Source organism: Papio anubis, chromosome X, assembly GCF_008728515.1.
Source record: "Papio anubis isolate 15944 chromosome X, Panubis1.0, whole genome shotgun sequence".
Taxonomy (NCBI): Eukaryota; Metazoa; Chordata; class Mammalia; order Primates; family Cercopithecidae; genus Papio; species Papio anubis.
The window spans coordinates 44,194,882-44,211,548 of NC_044996.1; the positions used below are offsets into that span (position 1 = coordinate 44,194,882).

General features: G+C 41.4%; 1 protein-coding gene across 1 annotated transcript in view; it reads left to right on the forward strand.

Moving 5' to 3' along the window:
• GUCY2F (guanylate cyclase 2F, retinal) overlaps positions 1-16,667 on the forward strand; it is a 122,508-nt gene that overhangs the window by 95,831 nt on the left and 10,010 nt on the right. The window contains exons 15-19 of the mRNA XM_009198096.4: positions 2,241-2,415; positions 5,904-6,002; positions 8,963-9,057; positions 15,009-15,097; positions 15,190-15,278. Of these exons, the coding sequence (XP_009196360.2) occupies positions 2,241-2,415; positions 5,904-6,002; positions 8,963-9,057; positions 15,009-15,097; positions 15,190-15,277 (546 nt within the window). The 3' untranslated portion in view covers position 15,278. The remainder of the gene's footprint in view (positions 1-2,240; positions 2,416-5,903; positions 6,003-8,962; positions 9,058-15,008; positions 15,098-15,189; positions 15,279-16,667) is intronic.

Consider the following 16,667-nt stretch of genomic DNA (forward strand, 5'->3'; position numbering starts at 1 on the left):
CCACCTAAATAGGGCTCAGAAATAAACATCATACCTGTCAATCAGCAGGAGCTACAAGCTAATCAAGAAGCACACATGGAAACCACGATGCAGGAAAAATCCATGGAATCAGAGTACCTGTCTTAACTTGTTGAACTCAAGCAGCCTGAAGAGAAAAACAAATCACTGAAAGCTAATTCAGTTGAAACTAAAATCAAAGATGATTCAGCGTGGGCTGTAACACAGCTACCAGTTTAATCAATCCAGCTGATTCTGTTCAGACAATTGTTGGGGGTCTTACCAATAGGCTATTAGATATTTTGGTACTTAATGGTTGCAGTAGGGAGTTAATGGGCTGTTCCCAGAACAGAGCAAGGCTATATAAATCCAAAAATGAAATTTATTTTTTTCAGCCCTGTTTATTAAAAATGACACAGTGCAAAGGAAATAAAAATTGAACCAGCAGCAAATGACCAAACTCATTTGTATTTTCATTTTCTTTACCTGTAAAATTTGAATCACGCCCCCTGGTACTTGATAATCTGAAATGGAATGGATAATCTGAAATGGAGGGCTACTATAGAATTATGAAGTTAGTGATTCCGTTTCAGTTCTCCTGCCACTATCTGCATCTCAATCGCACCCCTTTCTAAACCTCCTTTTCCCTCTCAGCATCCTTATGTTGACTGATAATTTCCACAGCAACCCACAATTTTCCACAGCAGTCTGCACACCAAGACCATGCATGCCCATGCTCCCTGCTCTTCTAATCTCCTCATCCATATCCTTGGGGCCTCCTGGGTGACTGACTCATCAAAGCTAAAGGGTCAACCACTAATCTCTGATAATGGCCAGCCACTGACTTTCCCCTTCCATATAGCATTTACATGGTAATCCTTCCCTCCTGTGTGCAGGTTGGCATGCCTACGTGAGGGCAGGTATCCATTCCTCAAATTGCACAAGGTAAGGGAGACCTTGGATGGAAACATTTTGAGGCAGAAAGTCCTATACATTGAAAGGATCATTGTTATTGGCTATAGAAATTCATGATGAAGAGCCTATTGCTGATTGCTAAACTTCTTTCTCTGGAGCTGAATCATACCCACAGTTCCAAGGCTAGTTTCGAGACATACCTATTTGATGATGATGATGATGATGATGATGATGATGATGATGATGGTGATAGCTTGAACTAAATATATATTATCTAATAGGCAGGTTTTAAATGCTTTGACATATATTAAATTATTTATTCCTTGGAAAACCCTATGAAGTTTTTACTATCATTAACACTATCGTACAGATAAGGATACTGAAGTACAGAGAGATTAAGTGATTTACCCATGGCCACACAGTTTGCAAGTGTTGAATCTTAAATGCTAACCAAGATGGTATAACTTCAGAGTTTCATGTTCTTAACTGTTGTATTCTGTGGGTGCAGTTCTCCAGGAATACATGGGTTTTAACTGGATTCAAACTTGTAGTAACACAGTCTGACTGGCACATTTCATAAAAAGTCCCTTCAGCTTAGTTATTTTCTGGATTTACCCGAAAAGTTTCAACTTACTGGTTATCTAAAACAGTGAGCACACTTCTGTGGGGAAGGTGAGGAGCATAGATTTCCCTTTTTTTCAAGTGTCCAGCCCTAACCATCCCCTGCAAAGCAGTTGAGGGCCAGTACTGCTGCTCCTCAGGGAGGTAGTAGTAGGAGAGGAGGAGGTAACTGGTGGGAAGAGACTAATTTCTTATACCCAATAGGCCAGCAAAACTAACTTCATCATACTAGCAAGGCAAAGCAGAGGGAACAGGCTTGTTCTTCCTTTCCCTTTCCCTATATTTTCCTTAAGGCTACCCTAGCTTATTTACCCCAACTAATCTATAGAAACGTTTGCTAGGAAGCATCATAGCCACCTTCTCCTAAGATGCTCCCCCATGGACACCCTAGGGACAGTCCTAGAAATCTCCCTTTTCTCTTCCCCACAAATGTCTCAGACCCTGGTATTTTTCTAAGGTCAATCAGGAGCCTGTGAGGTAGCTATACTCATTTCAGAATCTCTTGGTGTGGGGCCTAGACTTCAGTATTTTTAATAAAGCTCCTTAAGCAATTCTAACATGCAGCCAGACTTGTGGATCATTGACAGTCCCTCTCTGCCTTTCTCACTTTACAACAAAACCACCTGGCCTCCATTATACCCTTACAGCTCTGTGCTAAAAAAAGCACAAATAAGTTGTTTGCTAATTCTATTTTTCCTAATTCCCAGGTAGAGACCATTGGAGATGCCTACATGGTGGCTTCAGGCCTCCCGAAGAGGAATGGCAGTAGGCATGCAGCTGAGATTGCAAACATGTCCTTAGATATCCTGAGCTCCGTGGGCACTTTCAAGATGCGGCACATGCCAGAGGTGCCAGTCCGAATTCGAATTGGCCTGCACTCAGGTAATAACCAGTTAAAGTAAGGAAACATTCTCATGTGCCTCTAAGAAGACTAAAAAAGAAAGGGAAAAGGATAGCTCTCCACTGATCCCTGGCCACTGGATTATCTAGGTGTCCAGGGCTGCATAATTCCTTTATGCCTACCCAAGTTTACTCTCCTCCCAGTACCTGCACTAACACAGTGGGCAGCAGCTCCTTGTTCCAGGTACTAAACCCTTTTAATCTACCATTTTGGTTAGAGGCAATATTTCCATGTTTGACTATGCTATAAAATCAACAAGTGTATCTCGTAGTTAGGATAATTCATTTAACTAATTAAAATCCCAACTTCGGAACTATTTTCCTCCCATATTCATTACCTACTAGCTCCTCTTGCTTCTGTATCCACTCCCTACCTTTTTCTCTTTGCTCTGCTCTTCTAGGCTCCTTTCCTTCCCCCATCCTTTTTACCCCTTTCCTACCAAACTTCTTTAAAAAAATGAATGACATCCACTGTGCCATTTCTTCACTGTCCAGTCCCTCCTTAGCTCCTTTGCAATCTGACTTCAGTTCTCACCACTTTCCCCAATCCTTGTCTGCCTTTACCTCTGCGGCATCTGGAATTCATGACAAGCCTCCCTAAAACGCTTCTCAATTGGCTTTTATGACATGCTCCTCACTCTGTGAATGCTGCTTTTCACTTTATTTACTGGTTCTCTTGACTCTTCCTGTTCTCTAACATTTTCTGCAAAGCTCTCAGTCTTGTGATCTCTTTGCTGTCTGCATGTATCACCTCTAATTTATTACTCAACCCACAGCAACCTGACTTTCATTTTCTACCACAGTCTGTGTCTCTATTTGTCCCTTATATTGGTATTCTCCAGTGTTCTGTCATGATGCACTTTTTTTCTCCTCCTACATACTCTCATGGGTGATCTCATTCATACCTGTGGTTTAACTACCACTTGTACGCTAATGACTTCCAACTCCACAGCTTTAGTGCAGTCTTCTCACTTAAGCTTCAGCCTTCTATATCAAACTTCCTGCTGATATGCCCACCTGAATGTTCCACATGGACCTTAGACTCCACACATCTAAAACAGAATTATTTTTTACTCATACAAACTTCCTGCTCTTCTCATATTTATTCTCTATTTTAGTTGGTGGTACCACCATTGACCTAGTTTCTCCAGTTAGTCTTGGGAGTCATTCTCTTTGACTCCTCCCTTACTCTGACCTTTAACATTCAACTAACTACTAAGTCTTGAACGCTTTACCTTTTAAATATGTATTGATCTATCTTGTCTCTTCTTCACTCTCACAACCCAAGACACCAACATCTCTCGCCTGGATCACTGCAATAGCATCTTCTTGCTTCCACTCTTGCCCCTTACCATCCATCCTTCTCATAGTCATCAGCATAATCTGTGTTTCCTTGTCTGTCCTTCCATTAGGCTTTAAGCTCCTTGGTGGCAGGAAGCATATCTTACTCATGTTTGTATCCAGAGTTCTTAGCACATAGCAGGTGTTTGATTTTTTCTTTTAGAGAAAAGCCCTCATCTGTCATCTGTGCTTCAGTTTCACATTTCCAACCCCCCTCAGCCTACATTTTCTTGAAGCGTTCACCATTATTTCAAATTTAACATATTTAAAACTTCAAGTCACCTTTTTCCACAAATCAGCATAAACTCACAAGCCCATGGCAATTTTCTCATGGTTGTCAATCAGACAGCCAACAAGTCTGTTGATTCTTTTATGTCTCTCTTATTACTTCGTGGCCATCCACTTCTTATCATTGCCTCCTTTTAAGTACCTTGTGCTTGGATTACTGCAGCAGCCATCTAAAGGTTTTCCCTGGTTTTACTTTTTCCCCTTTCAGTGCATTTTATATACTGATCTGAGAAAGAAGATCATATAATTCCTTGCTCAAAATTCTCTAGTGGTTCAAGATCTTCCATCTTGTACAACCCACTTAATCCAACCTTGTCTCCAGTTTCTCCCGAGCCATGTGAACTAGGCAGACTGTTCTCTCTAAGAGCTTCCCAAATTACATGTTCAGTCCCAACCACAGGCCTTTGATTTATGTCTCTTTTCCACTGTTCAAATCTTACTTACCCATCAAGACCTAGATCAAATCCTACCTTCTCCACTGGACCCTTCTTGATTGAGTCAGGTCCTAATTAGCACCTCCCCCCATTTTCTGAACTATTATAGCACTTCTGTCTGTGCTTCTTGCCTCAGCCATATGTTGTCTTGGGTTACTGCTTAATTGCTTCCTCTTTGATAGTATCTTCTCTTCAATTAGACTATAAATTCCTGGAGAACTAAGACTATGTGTTACTTTTCTTTTTTATTCTCCTTGGTGCTGAGCCATAAAAACAGAGCAGAAAGCCAGGCATGGTGGCTCACACCTGTAATCCCAGTACTTTGGGAGGCCGAGGTGGGAGGATCGCTTGAGCTCAGGAGTTTGATACCAGCATGGGAAATATAGTGAGACCCCCATCTCTTTTTAGGAAAAAAAATCAGAGCAGAAACCAGAAAGGTGAAGGTGAAGAACTTTCTGGATACTCCCAAACTGACTTTTCAGTATGGCTGCTGAAGTTTTCTCAATTACCTTGAACACTTAACACAGCCATATTAAAATGTAAGAACAAAAAAATTCTAAATGCAAAATATTCTTTGATTATTTATACATACTGCTTTTCCATGCCCCAACACAGACAATTGAAAATGAACTCTATTTGTTTTTTTTTTTTTTTTTTTTTTTTTTTTTTTTTTTTTTTTTTTTTTTGAGACGGAGTCTCGCTCTGTCGCCCAGGCTGGAGTGCAGTGGCGCGATCTCGGCTCACTGCAAGCTCCGCCTCCCGGGTTCACGCCATTCTCCTGCCTCAGCCTCCCGAGTAGCTGGGACTACAGGCGCCCACAACCGCGCCCGGCTAATTTTTTGTATTTTTAGTAGAGACGGGGTTTCACCGTGGTCTCGATCTCCTGACCTTGTGATCCGCCCGCCTCGGCCTCCCAAAGTGCTGGGATTACAGGCGTGAGCCACCGCGCCCGGCCTCTATTTGTTTTTAGAATAATTCTCTTGATAGACACAGTTTGGGAGCCAGATAAACCCATGAAAGTCTTTCTTCCAACGCTAAGGCATGAGAAAAATTACATTTTTTTCCTTACAACAAACATGTTTGGACCCTGAGTCCCTGTCCAGGCCTTTCTGGTTTGGGTTTGATACTTATTTGTCCCTGTTGACAGATATAAGCATCTCGAGTGTAACTGTTACTTGGAACAAAGGTACAAATCAGAAGGGCAGTCATGTCTGCACTGTTATAAATTTGCTTTCTTGTAGGGCAAAGAGTTCATTACTCATTATGTCTTTCTTCAGATTCCCAGAGCTATATGATGGCAACTTTTATTCTTTTACAAAGATACATTCCTTCCTCTTTGTACCATTCCTCTATTAGCATTGGGTGCGTACCTGTTGACTGTAATTCCAACCCCCTGCTACTCTACAGGGCCGGTTGTTGCTGGAGTGGTGGGCCTCACCATGCCCAGATACTGCTTGTTTGGAGACACTGTGAACACAGCTTCTCGGATGGAATCAACAGGCTTACGTGAGTACCTAATAGAGGGATGGATAGGATGGCACCATCCTCCTATTGAGAAGGTAATTCTTCTTCACAGACATGAAAGAGAGCAGGGTACTTGATGTTTTAATGTTTTAAAGAAAAATAAAAGATAATTTGAGAAGATTGAGATTTATCACACATTTTCCTGGTCTCTAATGGCAAACCAGTAGGGGGTGATGTTGGACTGAACATGTACCTTTCTTGTTCTAGAAATGAAGCTGTAGCTAAGTGACACCAAAACAGCCACTCAATTTGATAAAAACAACTAAAATAGTATTTTGGGTAAAGAAAAAAATTGGCCGGGCTTGTGGGTTTGTGGGAGTCATGTTGAGAAAAGAACTACATGAGGGACTGACATTTTCCATTTTTCAACTAGTTTGTGGAGACACACTGAAGCCAGCTGCCTCCCAGTTGCCTACTGTTTGCTGTTGCAGTCCCCTTTTTGAACCAGTTAGGACCCCAGGAGTTCTGGCTTCATCAAATAGCCCTCTAGAACTTAGCTAGCAATAATCCCTCAATCCAAGTAGCTTGGAATTCTGAAATAATTTATTGCAACTTCCCTGTATGTAAAACCCTTAGCTTCTATCAAAACAGGCATAGTATCAAAGATACCATTTCTTCTCTGCTTCTTTGAAAAGAAAACTGTACAAACCATATGCCATTTGTCTGTTTGTAAGATGCTGGCTCAACTCTTACTTGGTTATTTACTGCCACTACAGAATCACAATGTGCCTTTTGCTTATATCATGGTTGAGCAAAGCATTTTTTATGCTATTATAGGAAGAGCATAGAGAATAACATTAAATTCGATATGCAGTTTTCATGGATTTTATACCAAAAAAGGGAAGAAATCACTTAAGCCCTTAGAAGCTCTAGCTCTGGCAAGAAAAGTTCTTCCCAAACTTCAGCAATATACTCAAACTAGTCCCTGATGTTATGGTGGCCTGTATAACAGTGGGTGGTGCCCTGTCTGACCCCACTTCCCATCACTCATGTGTAGAAACAGGCTTACACAATGGGTCCAGTCTTAGTCAATCTAGCCTGTGCAGCCATGATTAAGGAGGCAGTATGGAACTTAGAAGCTGTTGTCAGAATAAATTTTCTGACATCTGGGAAAGTCTTCAAACTCCTTAGATATGGCAGAGGCCATGGAAGTAGCCATCCAGGAACTGCTGCATGAATATGGCTTTGCATATGATTTTACTCTTAAAGTGCAACCCAAGATGAAGTGACATTTATCATGGAACTGCAATGCAGATTTGGCACAGTATTCTGGACTGATGTAAGCTTGTAGAAGGCTGAAGTCATATTCTGGTCTGAACCAGGGAAAACTCCACACATTTCACATTGGAAATACAAAGTTGAGACCAGAAATTGAATTTTGAGATTTAGACAGCTCCTTGCCCAGTGATCAGCTAGGAAGAAGAAAATGGAGTGAATCACTCACAGCAGGAGTTTATTAAGCACTGACTGTGCAAGGAAGTTATTGTGAAGCATACAAAGAAGTATACACACATGCTCTCTGCGCTAAAGGAGCTGGTTAATGTGCTTTTCTAAAAGCTAATGACTATGACCCAAATATGACATTAAGCTCCACAACTGAATGGAGATCTGTAGAGAGGTAGCCTCTCCTCACATTGGATATGAAATCAGGATATGTCACACATCTATTAATAAAAACATTCTTTCATCAATATCTCCTTTGTGCTTAGTTGAAACCACTGAGATTCTGGAATGGAAGTGACTCGTGACCCAGCCCTAGAGTGATTCTCCTTACCATACAAGTGGATGGTCGTTGGTATGAGCTATCTCTCTTTTAAGCTGTGTGTTCCCTACTATCAAGATTACTGAAAGGTTCTCTGAAGACCAGATGCTTGTGGGATGCACACATAGGACTGGCTAGGAATATACTGGCTGGGCATGTATATTTTAGGAATAGGACAACCTTTTTTGAATAAGGGCTTTGGGTGATCATGAGTTAATGAGGAAGACACAAACAAACAACAGTACTGAGCTATCAAGAGAAAGAACGTCATTGTGAGTATACGCAGCAGAAAATCCTTGCAGGTCTCTCAAGCCGTGCCTTCCTACTCAGGTTGTAATCAGCTTTTTTTTTTTTTTTAAATGATTTTCTCAAGCATGTGTGAAAACTAGCCTTGGACTTTTATTTAAGACTCAACCTCAACAAGGTCTCGCTTCATGGGGTGACAGTTTTTAGAAATGTCAAGGATCTTACCTGAGTGAACAAGTGATTATTCTTCATCAAATAATTACTCTTAGGTTCTAAATAAAATTTTAATGTGGCAGTTCTCCATGTAAATCTCTTATCCCAGATTGAGATCATTGGTTGGAAAATAGTACATTCATGTGTAGACACAGCTAGGTGCCCCCACCCAAAGGTCAGCTATAAATGTACAGTCTTCACAAAATATTTGTTGAAAGAGTTCTTGGCATATTTCTCATTGATGTTTTATTTTTTAGTATAGCAATGTTGAGAGATAATTGTAAGAATGCATATGAAAAAGACATCCTTTTGCCTCTTAAGATATGTAAAGCATGAGAGTTCAGCCATAGTAGCAGCCTGTGAAAGAAGCTGCTGAAGTCAAACTTTCTTCAAATGACGTCACGTTTCAGCCAAGAGCACAGTAGATGCTGGTTTCTCCATCTCGACCTTTGAGTTAAATTAACACCTTTCTATTGCATGGCCTTTCATTTGAGATAGTGTCTAGGAGGCTGATAGGTGCTACAACTAATGCCTTATTTGGACCTGGTGAGAAAGGCAATCACTCCCTCTCCACCTCTTGTGAAACCCTAAGTAAACCTCTCTCAGGACGTTGCTAATGGTCCAGTCCATTTACAAGTGAAGACATTTATTACATTGATATTTTCTCATTAATTTTACCAATGAGAAAGGAGCTCAAATCATGTCTCTCCTTCTTTTGCAGCTTATCGCATTCATGTCAGTCTCAGCACTGTTACAATTCTTCAAAATCTGAGTGAGGGCTATGAAATGGAGCTTCGAGGAAGAACAGAGCTCAAGGTATAATGTCTTTTTGTTTTTTGAGCCAGACTATTTGGATACACCTGCTTCTGGAGAGGTCATGGTCTCCTAAAAGAGTTTACCTGGGAGTCTGATACTCAGAGCTATAACTTGGGCAGAATCTTCAGCCCCATTTGGGGTTCCCAAAAGATTGCTCCATTTTGCCTCAATTTTCTTCTCTTTAAAATATGGCTACAGTGGGGAGGAGTATTGAGATTTTTTCTGCATTTTTCAGACTGTAAGTTGTATCTTTCTCTCTTAAAGAACTGCACAAAATTTGGCTTTCCAATGAGCTGCACTATTATTTACATTTTCTAACCTGCATTTGTTCACTGTTTGGCAGTGCCAGCCATTGTTAATAAGCCACAGTATTTGTTAGTTTGGATTTTCTATTCACTTTCTCAGCGGCCACCCTTCCTGGGTGAAAGGCACCCATTGGCACACTATTTGCAGAGAGACGTTTTCTTTCCCTAAGAAACCAGGAGGAACAAAGTCAGTTTCTATGAAAGACAAACATTTTGTAACTCCTTTTTCACTGTTAGAGTTATCGCTTGACCTGAGATATAGGATTAGAATAATTTTAGTTTTATTTTTTTTGCCATTTCCACTACATTCTATTTATCTATTTCTGAATGACCCAAAGACCACCGGTTGACCCAGTTGTAAGAGAGCTCAGTGATATAACAATCTAACTCCCTCATTTTCAGATGAAGAACCAAGGTCCAGAGAGGTGAAGTAGTTTGAGCAGGGTCACACCGTCAACTGATAGCAGAATCAGGTCAAGACTCAGGAAGCCTGACTTCCTTTTTAGCGACCTTTCCATGACATCATGCTCCATGAAGATGATTTTCTCAGTGATTAGTTTTGGATAAAGCAAGAGCAGGGCACTAAGTGATGCACAATTAGCTTCTGACTTTGGCATTCCTTTTCTAAATGGTGGCAAGTTACATGTAGCTAGATTTTAGACGTTAAAATTTGGAAGGTCTAATTCTCGTTGATAACTTCCTCCTATGGCGAGTCCTAGTTTTTTCCTTCCAATAGGTTATTAATATCTTCCAGTAGGTTGGATGAGTCACTTACAAGGGGACAGAGGCTCCTTTCCCACCTCTTGCAGAGAACTCAGACAGTGAAATGATGGGGACAGGGATATTACTTGGGCAGCAAATCTAACTGTCCAAAGCTTTTGTGATCCTTCTATACATTATGTCATATTTCAACAGAGGAGTAGAAATGCAGCTTGGTTTCCTGAAGACCTTTTCCTCTGCATTGCTGGGCAGAGATCCCTCATTTAAAAACCGACGAGTTGCCACTTTTGAAACTGAAAAACGAAAATGCATCCCTGTCCCCATGGTTTTTATTGTCCCACAAATTCAGTTCAGGAGCACTCACATCTTTGGGTATTTCAAGTACAAAATCAAGACTTAACTTCAAAAGGGCCCTTTGCAGTTTCGTGGTTTCCTCAACCCCAGGGAATCTGGGAACATTTTGTAGCAGGTTGGAAGAGGAGCCTTTCCCTGATGCCACATTGGGCCTGGGTTATTGTAGTGTCAGGGTCCTTATAAGGAGGAGAGATTAAGAGGGAAGAGAAGAGGGAGCCTCAGAGGAAAGGAAGGGGCAATGAGAACAAGGAAGAGGAGAGGAAGTAAGGCCCAAGGAAAGGTCAGGAGAGGCGGAGGGATCCTTTCTGTGTGTGTACCCTCTACCTCACCACCAGAAACAGGTGTTGTACATTGCATCATAGGGGCTGAGGGGCATGGGGTTTCTGGTCCACCAGGGACATGTAATATACCCCCAATAAGACCATGTCACCAGCACACTTCAGAAATTCTGATTCAACATTTTCACTCCTCGTCTACTCTGTGCTACTAGAAGCAAGAGTTGCTCTAGTACATGGGGCAGAAATATCACATTTGATGGTGAGCCTGGTGTGATTTCAAAGTTGATAGCTAGAAATGTCTTTTCCTTCCAACTGACTGATGTTTGAAATTCCTCCATTAAAGCCTTTTCTCTTGGGCTCAAGGCTTGTATCCAGTAAGAACATTCTTCCCCCCACCGCATCTCCTCCACTAGGTTGATGACACTTTATGTTGTTTCCCTCAGTGGAATCAAAAACATGGATTAATTGGGTGAGAGAGGAGAACATAGGGCAGTTGAGTAATTGGCTGGGTTGAGGTTACAAAGAAAGAGAACAAAGTGAGGAAGCTGAAGTAGCTTGGGGGAGGACTCATTTAGAGATGAGAAGCTCGGCCTCTTGTGCCCACTGCCCATTGCCCACTTCAACCCCCTCTTCTACTATACTGGCAACAAATTATCAATGCCTAGCTGGCCAGTTCTGCTTTTTCAATATTTCTCTCCTGATGGGCGAGTGATAAGTCACTGCATTACCTCTTCTCGTACATGAGTCCTGTTTCAGTCACTGTTTTTCTGACAAGTGTGGAGCTCCTTGCTGAGATTTTTGTATATATCTAGGCTTATCAGCTGTATTTACCAGAAGCTTTTAGGTAGAGCTACATTCTGGGGAGACTTTCTCAAATGATTGCTCTTCAGCCAGTTTATGTTGTTGTTGTCAGAGGTGGACACTTTATAAATACTTCGTAATTTTTTATTGTAAACTGACAATTAATAATTGTGTATTTTTATGGGGTACAAAGTGATGTTAGGATTTAGTAATACAATGTGGAATAATTCAATCAAACCAGTTAACATATCCATCACCTCAAATACTTAACATTTCTTTTGTGGTGGCAACATTTGAAATGCATTCGCTTAGTGATTTTGAAATGTACAACATTATTAACTATATTCACTATGATATGCAATAGAGCTGAAAAAAATCACACGTATTCCTCCTGTCTAACTGAACTGATTTTGTGTTCTTACACCATCATCTCTTAATTTCACCCACCTTTGGCTTCTGTAACCGCCATTCTACTCTCTACTTCTATTAGTTCAATTGTTTTAGATTCCACGTATAAATGAGAACATGCAGTATTTGCCTTTCTGTGCCTGGGTTATCTCACTTAGCAAACATTCTTCAATTCCATTCATGTTGTCACAAGTGATAGAATTTCTTTCTTTTTAAAGGATGAATAGTATTCCATTGTGTGTATATGCTACTTTTTTTATCCATTCGTCTGTTGATAAACGGGTTGATTCCATAACTTGGCTATTGTGCCTAGTGCTGCAATGAACATGGGAGTGCAGATATCTTTTTGACAAACTAATTCCAATATTTTGAGTAAATACCCTGAAGTGGAATTGCTAGATCATATGGTAATTTAACTTTTTGGAGAAATCTTCATGCTGTTTTCTATAATGGCTGTACTAATTTACATTCTACAGGTGGGCACTTTTTGAACTTGTCTTTGAATTCTGGGGTTAAACAGTATTTGGTTCTCAGGTTCCTAAGTATTAGTGTTTGTTTTATTTTCCCCAATCTTTTCTACTCATACCCCAACCCCTAGCGTACACACACAAGCAGTCAAGTGTGCATATAAGCACACACATGCACACACACCAGCAACTGAATTAAGAAATGGTGAGATTGTACTGACAGATCCATGAAGGTCAGAAAGTTTTGCCTCAAATTCTTGCCCCATAACTGACTTAATGTCTGACATCAGACAAGTAATTTCACCCTCTCTCCGTGCTTTCATTTGCCCACATGGAGGCCTCATCTGACTTGCGGTTATCAGGAAGCTCATTAATCTCACAAGCTTCAAATTTCCCAATAGTTGCTTTTTGGCCTCTAGATCTGCCTTTTGACTCCAGTGTGTTGGAGAAGTTTTGTGGTATGGAAGGAAGAGCCTTTAAAATTTGGTGTCTAGGAGTTGGGTTCAAGTCCCAGTTGTGCCTATTTATTGACAAGTCATTTAATCTCCAGGAACCTCAGTGTCCCCATTCGCAGAATGAGATTAATAATTAACCTATATTCTAGATTTTTGTGAGGATTAAGTAAGATCGGAGATACCAAAATGTCTCAGAAGCATCATGCCAAAGTAAGATGCTATTATTTGGGGGATCTCTAGGACTGCTTAGGGATTGATATTGGGTCAAAGAGTTTGCTTCAGGCTTTAGTTGTTGCCATACTTGTTTTCTCTCTTTTTCTCCCTTTAGCAAAATTGTGGAAGTCAGGTAGGTAAACAGAGAACTAGGATTCTAAGAATTCTTTTGGATGGGCTCCAAAACCTCAGAGGGCCCCTGGAGCTCCCCTGCATACTCTGATTTGGAAGCTTGCCTGAGTCCATAACACTTCCATCCTCTTTTGCAACCATTAGTTTTGGCATCCCAGTGTGTCCTAAGACCCACCCAAATCTTTGGACAATTCTGGCATCTACAAAGCTCCCTTGGAGATTGGCATGCTGTCCTGATAGCCTCTAGATCTCAAGACAAACAGTCAAATATGGCTGAGGGTGGGGGACTCTTGAGTTTGAACTTTAATAGTATGTTTTTCCAAAATAAGATCCAATCGCACCTTGAGTATTCCAAGTGCACAAGGGCTGAGAGTTTCAATTAATGAAACAGTCTGATTATTTACTGGGCAACTGTCTGTATAAGACACCACACTAGGTACCGTGTAAAAAGAAAAAGCTTTGGAAGCAGAAGAGTTGGGCTTAATGTGTTTAGGGCCTAAAACATGGCCTAGTGGTTGTGTTTAACCATACTGTGAGCTCCTTAAGGATGGAGCCATCTCTGTATTTCCAGCCCTAGTACAGGAGGAGTGGAATAAATGAAAGAATGAGTGAAGGAATATATTTTCAAGTTGTTTACCTCTTCTGAAAACAGAGTAGGCTCAAATAGTCCAATTATTTGAACTGTTTGAGACTTAGGGAGAGTCTGATGCCAGTTAATGGAGGTTGGACTATGTGGTATGCTCTTTCTACTTGCCTCATAGAAGGCTTGTTCAAGCCTTGAATCAAATATTTGCAAAATGCTTTGAGATTCTCCAATTAAATGTGCTAATTATTACGGTCATTGTCATTATTATTAAGGGATAAATATATGTGATGTAAAATAGGGAACAGTGGATTTGATATTTAAAGGGGGCAAATCTAATTGGAATTTCTAAGTTAAACAATTCAGAACTGCTCCAAATGAGAGCTGCTGAGAGTGAGACCATATTTCAGATTAATGAGTTGGAAACACATCCCATTACTTTCCTCAGTCTTGGTAAACACTTTTTTTTCTTATGGATTAGAGGAAATGAGAGAACAGATGAAAGAGAATTGAAAGGAGGAGAGAGAAGCACATTGAGAGGAAAGTTTACTGGAAAGAGAGGAAGGCAGAACAGAGGCAGAAAATTTGACTCCTCTGAGGTCGTCACTCAGGCCCTGGGGTGACTAGCTTGAGTGTACACTCCTTTTCTCTTCTTAGACCTGTGGTTCTTGACAACCAAGTAACTGAGCTATAAATGGAGGCCAACTTGGGGTCTTGCCCTACCTGTGAGAGTCCCTTGGCTGAAAGAAAAGAACACTGCACAAATGTAGACCTCTCAAAATAGCCAGGATAATTTAGGCTTAAAATTTAACAGCCTGTTTTCTATTTCTACTCTCTTTTTGGGTTTGGTGAGAGCCATTGAATGAGAGGGTAAAGAGGTAGGTAGAATCTGAATATATGTACCCTAGATACAGAAGACAATGGCTTGCCTAATGCCAAAAGATCAGGGCACAAATGATATACAAAATCTTCAACTGGGCATCCAGACATTTGGTTGCTGTGAAGCCAAACATCCACATATTCCCAATGATGAAGCTATATGGTGGCGGGAGACAAAGCATCTGGATGACAGCTTGATATGGTGTTCACTTTTCATCTGGCTGCTCTGGCTCAGCCCCGTAGGGAGGAAGACTCTAGGGAGTGGTGAGGCAATTTCTGAGCCAACCTGAATGCTTGTATCCTTTTGGAATATTGATTATAACATGCTTAAGATTTTTCATGTTTTCTATAATAAGGGCAAAGGCACAGAGGAGACCTTCTGGCTGATTGGGAAAAAAGGCTTCACGAAGCCCCTTCCTGTGCCCCCACCAGTGGACAAAGATGGGTACGTGGAGTTCACATTTAATTGGAGTCTTCCTATGCCATACTCTGCCACACTTTCTTCACTACCTATTTAATGTCTCCCCTGCCCTGCAGGCAAGTGGGCCATGGCCTACAACCAGTGGAAATTGCAGCCTTCCAAAGAAGAAAAGCAGAAAGGCAGTTGGTGAGAAACAAGCCATAAGGTAATATCCAGGAGGAAAACAGCACAGCAGCTTGCCAAATTTTCAAATCTGGAGCTTCCTTTGGCATGCGTGCCAGTGTCAGCCTACACTCTGTTGGCATAGTGTGATGGAGCTGGAGAATTTCCACGGTCTAATAAAATGGGTGAAAATCTTGTTGTGGGGAGGCCTGCTGCAGGGTGAACTGCACTTGAGGGAAGTTGTCTGCCCTGGCCCGAGAGAGACCCTTGCCTCTTGCCCTGACAACACATTTGAATGCTAACAAAGCTGGCCTTGCTATCCAGTTATCAGGTAGGTACACCTGTCTCTTTTATTGTTGAGCACCTGGGCCACATGGTGAGCCACATCAGATCTTTAGAGACTTACATCTGTCTAGGCAATAGTAATAGGCCTACCTGCTATTCCTGGGATCTGTTGGCAAGACCACCTTGGAGGGGATATTTATGTCATTTCCTCCGGAGGCACTGCCTGATCCCTTTCACGGTTGGCCTTGCCAAGCAAAATAAGACTGGCTACTCTTTAACTGCCTGGCTTGTATTCAGGACAATTTCTCCCATCCTTTCTCCCCTACTAGGATGGTACAATTCTGAAGCAGCAACAACCACCTAATTATCAGGAATTCTCTCCACATATTTATCCATATTTATCTCTGAGGAATCCATTTTGTTCTTTGTCTCTTCTCAGTATCTCTTATCTTCTTTATCGTGTTTGCTTTTTGTTTTTTTCTTTTTTAAAATCTTGCTTTCTTATTCTCTCTTCCATGGAAACTTTGACCCTGAAACACTTCGCTGCCTCCACATATCCTTGGAAATCACAAGATTCTAAGGTAAACATTAAGGCATATCCACATACTCCTGCTCCCTTGTTCTCTAACCTGTCCCAGAATAATCAAAATTCTAACAGCAACTACTAAAGGCATCCACATACTTTCATATTCTCCTACTGGCCTCTGATGACTTTGTTGATTCTTTGTGACTGTTTCTGTCCTAAGGAAACCCCAATGCATCTTCACTTCTGCAATAATAACAGGTACCCTGAACTAGTCGTAAACATTTATGCATTACAAAGGCTTCTGTATTGAGTGTGTGGCTTTTCTGCAGCCTCCTGCATCACCCTCTGACTCCCTGACACCTGGGGCCAGGATTTGTTCTACAGTCTTCCAATTTCCAGAACCATTCTTTCCTTTGAGTAGGGAAGCACAGGAACAAGCTCTGACACAGACAGACACACACACAGATCCAGACACATACTCTCTAGCCTCTCTCTCTCTCTCTCTCTCTCTCTCTCTCTCCCCCTCTCTCTCTCTCTCTCTCCCCCTCTCCCTCCCTCTCCCTCTCTCTCCCCTTCCCTCCCTCTCTCCCTCTCTCCCTCTCCCCCCTCCTCTCCTCTCTC